This window comes from Diaphorina citri, unplaced genomic scaffold, assembly GCF_000475195.1.
Source record: "Diaphorina citri unplaced genomic scaffold, Diaci psyllid genome assembly version 1.1 scaffold1, whole genome shotgun sequence".
Classification (NCBI taxonomy): Eukaryota; Metazoa; Arthropoda; class Insecta; order Hemiptera; family Psyllidae; genus Diaphorina; species Diaphorina citri.
Window position 1 is genome coordinate 747,244 of NW_007377440.1, and position 7,747 is coordinate 754,990.

General features: G+C 39.4%; 1 protein-coding gene across 1 annotated transcript; it reads right to left on the reverse strand.

The window, feature by feature from the left end:
- Nucleotides 1-903: 903 nt before the first annotated feature.
- LOC103515366 lies at nucleotides 904-2,287 on the reverse strand. The gene is made up of 2 exons (XM_008480604.2): nucleotides 2,114-2,287; nucleotides 904-1,711 (listed from the first exon to the last, which is right to left on the reverse strand). Exons 1-2 carry the CDS (start codon nucleotides 2,174-2,176, stop codon nucleotides 1,439-1,441), a joined length of 336 nt encoding a protein of 111 aa, XP_008478826.1. The 5' UTR covers nucleotides 2,177-2,287; the 3' UTR covers nucleotides 904-1,438.
- Nucleotides 2,288-7,747: the final 5,460 nt, after the last annotated feature.

Below are 7,747 nucleotides of genomic sequence, written 5' to 3' on the forward strand. Positions count from 1 at the left end.
TTCATGTAGTGTAGAGATACGTTATCTACACTTTGTAGGTAGCTGTTAATGACAAGGCCCAGACACAGGGCGATCACAAACTTGTGGCAGGACACTGCGAGGAGCAAGTACCACACTTGTGTGGTCACCTGTTCCAACCCTAAGGCGAGACCTTCGAAGACTTCGTGTACCGAGAGGGCCATTACAATGAGGAAGTTCCTGAGAGACGCAGACCTCAGGAGGTGGGAATGGTCGTGTGAGTGATCATGATGGATGTGGTCACTTTCAATCATTTATTCCGACCGAGCTGTTGACTGGAATGTGAACTTAAGGGCGGTCTCTTCCTGATCCCTTATGTGCCGCGTCCATTTTAGTTTAGGACTATTGCACTGTGAACTTAGGTAATCGTAGGTAGATGAGTTTTCGTCTTCACTTGGAATCGATCCACCAACATTTTGCTCTCGAATTTTCCCTCACCTAACAATTCTTACTCTCTTTTTCCTTCTCTCCTTCTTCTCCAAAAGGCTGTATAAACTCATCGTAGGTAAAAATTCTACGAAAACATTTTTCGTTTCCAATTTTAACAGTTCGTTTTTCGAGACATTTTATACGAGGGAACTTAAAAAGTTGGCCTAACATTATTTCTGTAGGGCCCTATATTTCTCCCTGTAATAAAACAAGAGACACACATGGGCCTCGTAAAAACCTTTAGTTTATGTGCGTGTAGATATAAGATAGATACTTAATATTATGTGCTCAGAGAGGGTATCCCTTTTGAAAGGTAAGTGCTTACGTACAGCTTTTTAATATAGTCTCCAGCTACACCATATAAGTAGCATATACCATACCTATAGTGTTTAGCTTTATAACCTTTAGCTTATAGACTTCGATAAACCTAGCTATATAGAGAAAGACGGCATGAAATAAGTTCTTCTCTTTTGCTGATCCAGCATTTTTGGTGGTTGTCTATTGAGGTCTACAGTAGGAGAATTCCAGGTGGGTATTTAGATCAATATCAAACGAAAAATCTTTATATCCACTTCTTTCTTTTGTCGATCATACAAAACGAGATAACCCTAGATGTCCAAAAATTCCAGCTTGAATGGACTTAAGTCTCAGGTGATTCCATCTCCTGTCACTTAGCCGTTCACAATTCTTTTTTCTTTCAGTCCAGCAATTGGAATCGGAAGTCCAATCTAGTGACAGCCTCATTTGTTTCTAGTTCACCATCATCAGCTATAACAGTCCACCATCATCAGATCCCAGTCCCCACCATCATCAGATCCCAGTCCTTCACCATCATCAGCTAACAGTCCACCATCATCAGATCCCAGTCCATCTTCTGATACGGCCCATACTGTATCATCAAACTAAGCGACATCACCACCAGTTTCTAGTCCACCACGATTCCATAATTAGCTCCAGTCCACCTTGCAAAGTGCCCCATCCTCACTCAACTCTACGTGGCAGGCATCTCAATATTATCATCCGAATCTTCCACAAGTGACTCATCAGAATCCTTCAAATGGGTCTGGTTATACTTGAGTATCTTCGGCTCATCGTCCACCACATACTTCCCCTCCTGCGGCACATTCAATATCATCGGCAACGCGTCATCCTCATCCGTCAAAGACGTATAGCGAGCGATTATCTCCGCGGGCTTGACGTAGAGAAGCTTCGGCCGTTCCGTCTCCACGGAAGCATCCGCGAGGGATGGCGGAACGATGGGTTTCTAATAGAATAGAATATACCTTGTTTATCCAACCAGAATGAGACTGAAAACTTCCTTGCCTCCCGCAGTCTAAACAAGGTCTTATATATTTCTTAGGTAAAGTTTATACATAGGTAGTATGCAAATATAAAACCTTGTTTGAATTATAAAAAAAGGGTGGGAAAATATTAGGTGATAAGAGTATTAGGGGAGGGATAGTGGTGTCTTTCACAATTACACTCACATTCATACTTGCATACCGTGTCCGTCAGCGCGCGATCGCCCTGACGCCTACCCCCGTTTCGAGGTGTTGAAAAGGAAAGTCTTGGAGGATATTAGGAGGAAAATAACCTTTCGCTGACTGCTTCTGTCAGGGAGACTTTGAAAGAGTAAAAGGAGAGAGTTTAGGATGGGACAAGGTACCTTATAGTGGACTGTGAAGAGTTGCTTCCCCGTTGCAGCGTCAAGGCCCATGGACATGTTCATGTTGGGGGGTTCGTTGATGAGCTCCGCTTTCGGTTGGACTTTGAGCTGAGTCTTGCTGGTGCGGACGTAGACGGTATCCAAGTCGAGGAGGAACGCAGGAGTTTCTTCCGCAGGCGGGGGAACTTCTTAAAAAAAAAAAAAAATCTCTCTCTCTCTCTCTCTCTCTCTCTCTCTTCTCTCTCTACTCTACTGTAGCACAAAAAATGGTAGGAAAAGCTAAGAATAGGGAATACGGGGGGGTATTAGAGAACAATGTGCATTATATCACTCCGGGATAAAATGGGACACTTTAGTTTGTTCAACCCGGAGTTTTTTCCCTTCTTTTTTTTTCTCCCCCGAATATGGTGGCAGACCAAAGAAAGGACCAGAGAACGAATTGACCATCGAGTTTATGATAGGACACTTTCTTTTGACGATGTAGATTGTAAGATCGGATATTTTCGTTGGGTATTTACTAGGTACAGACTATGGTTTCCAGTCGATATCGATCGACTTCTATGGACGCATCTTAATAACCTCTGTCTGTTTTATTCAAATTAACTACGCGAACAAGACTAGTAGGTAAGTCTATGTCTCGTTCTATACGTGACCTAATTTGGAGCTCGTCCACTTTTGGGGCATGTGACCTATTCACAAGAAGAAAAAAAAATGCTTTAAAAAAGCTGCAAAAGTTACGAGTAACTAACTACTAACTGAATGAACATTTTTATGACTCTAATGTGCACATAATTAAATTTTGAAAATCATTACGACTTTCTTTCTTCCTTTTCCGAACTTGCATTAACTTTATTTATTTGTTTCTTCTCTCTTTCTTTATGTATGTAAGTATTACCTATTTCTTATTTTTCTTTCTTTATGTAAAGGTTCTATATGTCTTATTTCTTGTTTTTATGTTGGGATTCTTTGCATTATTTCTTGTTTTTCTTTCTTTATGTTGGGATTCTTTGCATTATTTCTCGTTATTCTTTCTTTATGTTGGGATTCTTTGCATTATTTCTTGTTTTCTTTCTTTATGTTGAGATTCTTTGCATTATTTCTTGTTATTCTTCCTCGCTAGTTCCAATTTGTAGCAGCTAGGAATTCAATTATGAAGACAGCTTTTGAATTTTCCAATTTCTTTCGATTAGTTTTAAAATTGATCTTGTTTATTTATTATTTTCTGTTCACGCCCCCGTTCTTCGCTTTGTGGATGTTATTTATTTTTATTATCTACATGTTCTTTTAGAAAGATAGGGGGAGAGAGAGAGAGAGAGAGAGAGAGAGAGAGAGAGAGAGAGAGAGAGAGAGAGAGAGAGAGAGAGAGAGACGAATTCTAAGATTTAACTCTTGAAAACGGAACAGATTCGTATCTTTGATTTCCTATGGTTTAGGTCAGGTGCTATCACTCCAAAAGAGGAAAAATGAGCTTCAGAAGTGGGGAAATTCCGAAAGGAAAATCGAACTGTACCTTACTTCAGGTTATTTTCACTAAAGAATACCTAAATAAAATTTGAGATTGCACAGTAGCATGAAATTTAATGTTTCAACTGCAATTACTTAGATTGTCATGTTTGCACACTATATAAATGTTAATTAAAAAAAAAAAAAAAAAAAACTTAGATTGTCTTATCTTTTAGATAGTAACGTACACACCATGGGCTAAAAACCACTTTTTTTGACATCAGGGGATCCCAAAACGGATATTTCCGACCATTTCCCGATTTTGAAAATTTGGACCGATTGCAATACTTTCATTAGGTACTAGTATAGCTCGCTATACTGTAGTAATAGAAAGTAAAAATGACAAATTAGTATTTATAAGGAAGAAAAAGAAAATGTATTATCATCCATCTCTTGCCGGATCTTACGCTTACAACGCGACGTCGTATTTTTTACTGTACGCGTACGAATACATTGCTTTCGGATAATTTTTATCGGTCCTACGAAAAACTGGTAAAACGTCTTAAAGCGGGAGACTTTTCGTACAAAGAAAACAAAAGGACCTTCCAAAATATCGTCCAGATAAAAAAGACTTACCACTAAAATCACAAAACGTAGCAAAAAACTTCAAGAAACTATAATACGACAGCGAGACGCACAATCAACAAGATATTAATGGGAAGTGATCAACTAATAATAATAGTTATCAATCAGAAATCTACAAAGCCAGGTCCAAGGTCAAACTAGTTGGAAACGTTTCTTTCTTTATGTAAAGGCTCCATGTTTTATTTCTTGTTTTTCTTTCTTTATGTTGAGATCCTTTGCATTATTTCTTGTTTTTCTTCCTTTATGTTGAGATTCTTTGCAGTATTTCTTGTTATTCTTCCTTTATGTTGAGATTCTTTGCATTATTTCTTGTTATTCTTCCTTTATGTTGAGATTCTTTGCATTATTTCTTGTTATTCTTTCTTTATGTTGAGATTCTTTGCATTATTTCTTGTTATTCTTCCTCGCTGGTTCCAATTTGTAGCAGCTAGGAATTCAATTATGAAGACAGCTTTTGAATTTTCCAATTTCTTTCGATTAGTTTTAAAATTGATCTTGTTTATTTATTATTTTCTGTTCACGCCCCCGTGCTTCGCTTTGTGGATGTTATTTACCTACTTATTTATTTTTATTATCTACCTACATGCTCTTTTAGAAAGAGAGGGAAAGAGAGAGAGAGAGAGAGAGAGAGAGAGAGAGAGAGAGAGAGAGAGAGAGAGAGAGAGAGAGAGAGAGTATAAATACCGAAAGAAATAAGGTCATATATTATGTGATGAAATGCATTGAATGGCTTCTTTTCGAGTTTGAAATTTCAGGGGCAAGAAAATGACGTTTCACAAGACGGAGAAGCTTCAGGCCCAGACGGTCTGACAGACCTGGGTCTCAAGCTTTTTTCCACTATACATGGTTTTGAGTCTTTCAGACGGTCTGACAGACCTGCGTTTTCTTTCCGCAAGTCCACCACGTTCCACAAGTCCGACACAGATCTAAGTCTCAAACTTTTTCCGCCAGGTATATAAGTTGTATTTCCCTTTTGGAAACGGAACGGAACCGATTTGTATCTTGGATTTCCTATGGTTTAGATCAGGTCCTATCACTCCAAAAGAGGAAAAACGAGCTTCAGAAGTGGGGAAATTCCGAAAGGAAAATCGAACTGTACCTTACTTCAGGTTATTTTCACTAGAGAAATAAAGATTGCACAGTAGCATGAAATTTAATGTTTCAACTGCAATTATATACTTAGATTGTCATGTTTGCACACTATATAAATGTTAATAATAATAATAAAAAAAACTTAGGTAGATTGTCTTATCTTTTAGATAAGATAGGGAACGGTATTCATGTAATAAAATGCACCGCGGTTAGCTGTTTTCTTCGAACGCATGAAGTTAGGCTTAAGAAATAGTTCCCGATCAATCTCTGAAGAGTCTGGTATTCATATAGGTAGGTAAATAAAATGCACCGCGGTTAGCTGTTTTCTTCGAACGCATGAAGTTAAGCTTAAGAAATAGTTCCCGATCAATCTCTGAAGTTAAGCAACGTAGCGTGTGGTTGGTATCCGGCTGGGTGACCATTTGGCAATCCCAATCGGATGGCTTTTTCCGGCCCCACTTAGGCTGGGTGAGATCAACGTGCGGAGGAGAGTAACTTTGTCGCCAAATGTCACTAAAAGTTAAATATTTTACATATTTCTGGACATGGTCTTCATCAGAACAACTGTTGTTCTGATGATGGCCATAGTAGTGGTCGAAATATATCAACTCGTCTGTCCTTTTATCTGTAGTCTTGTTTGTTAACGTCTATTAGATAGGGCTGATAGGGGATAGTCTGTAATCCACTCCAGTCAAGTGAAGACCATGTCCAGAAATATGTATGATATAGTACTTGACCATTATCTCAAACCAATACGTAAGTAACTAAGTACTTAAAATCGTGTTGGTCTAATTCAAGGGCTCTTGAGATCTAGAGTGACAACTGTTACTATCAGAAAGTGACGAAGACATTATTTGGGTAAATTGATTGAGTATTACGTAGGTACATAGATAGCTGAAATACTTATGAATAGTAAGTGTCTACCTACCTACTACCTACACGTTCATAATTTTACTATCAATGAGCTACCTACCCAAAATAACTGACCGAACGATAGTGAGGTCTACGTTTTAACTTTTAACTCGACAGTTTTGCATTTTTTTTTAATAGGTTTGACAGAGGGAACTGTAACTGCTATGGTCTTATCGTCCCGAAATCGAAGAGAGAAGGAAGACAGGATAGGAGACCAGCCGTTCCGAGAACGAACATTATCCCATCAGGATAAAATCCGCCCCGGGCGGGAATCGAACCCGCGTCTAGCGCGAGCCGTTCCGAGAACGAACATTATCCCATGAGGATAAAATCCGCCCCGGGCGGGAATCGAACTCGCGGCCTAGCGCTTACAGGATAAAATCCGCCCCGGGCGGGAATCGAACCCGCGGCCTAGCGCTTATAACCCGTTCCGAGAACGAACATTATCCCATCAGGATAAAATCCGCCCCGGGCGGGAATCGAACCCGCGGCCTAGGTGTTCCGAGAACGAACATTATCCCATCAGGATAAAATCCGCCCCGGGCGGGAATCGAACCCGCGGCCTAGCGCTTCCATCGAGAACGAACATTATCCCATCAGGATAAAATCCGCCCCGGGCGGGAATCGAACCCGCGGCCTAGCGCTTACAAGGTAGAAAGAACGAACATTATCACGTCAGGATAAAATCCACCCCGGGCGGGAATCGAACTCGCGGCCTAGCGCTTACAAGGCAGACGCACTACCAACTAAGCTAACTAGGCTGGCTAGTTTGCATTTGGTTTGTCTGAATGTTTGTTCCGCTATAACTCGCGATTGCCTGGTCCGATTTTGATGAAATTTGGTACCCGTGGGTACTTAGGTGGGTAGCTATAAGGTCTGCCACTCATACTCAGACTGTCGCGTCAGAAAGTGTGTGGCGGAAAAAGCCTCATACTCTCAGAATTCGAATAAATAGTCAAATTACCTACCTACTTGATCGTAAAAAAACTACCTACCTCTAACACATAAATACCCAAGTCACAAATACTTACTTGACCTAACAGTTCTTCACTTTCAATTACATTTTTCTTATGGTAGGTAGAAGAATTTGATATTAAGAATTCTCCAGAGTTTGTAGGCTTGCATGGGCCTACTATGAATTATTTCTTATTTTTCTTTCTTTATGTAAAGGTTCTATGTCTTATTTCTTGTTTTTCTTTCTTTATGTAAAGGTTCTATGTCTTATTTCTTGTTTTTCCATGGGCCTACCAATTTATGAACTTTACTGTCTCTTTACTTCCCTTAACCTATGATAACTTTATAAGGAACGTAATGTATTTTGTTTTGAAAATAAAAGACAAACAAATGAATCACTAGTAACACTATCAACACTATCGGAAACAATCTCACTGAGCACAGAATTGTCAACTCGGTTCCTACCACATGGACAATCAAAAACTAACTCCACACTAGTTGATCAAAATACCATCACCAAAATAATATACGTATAGGTAGGTATGTATCTATAACCCACTCGAAAAAAAAAAAAAAAAAAAAAATTGG

Coding starts and splice junctions, on each gene's coding strand:
- LOC103515366 (XM_008480604.2), bottom strand. CDS start 2,176: ATGAACATGTCCATGGGCCTTGACGCTGCAACGGGGAAGCAACTCTTC. Junction 1,712..2,113: donor TCTTCACAGTCCACTATAAG/GTACCTTGTCCC, acceptor CTATTCTATTAG/AAACCCATCGTTCCGCCATC.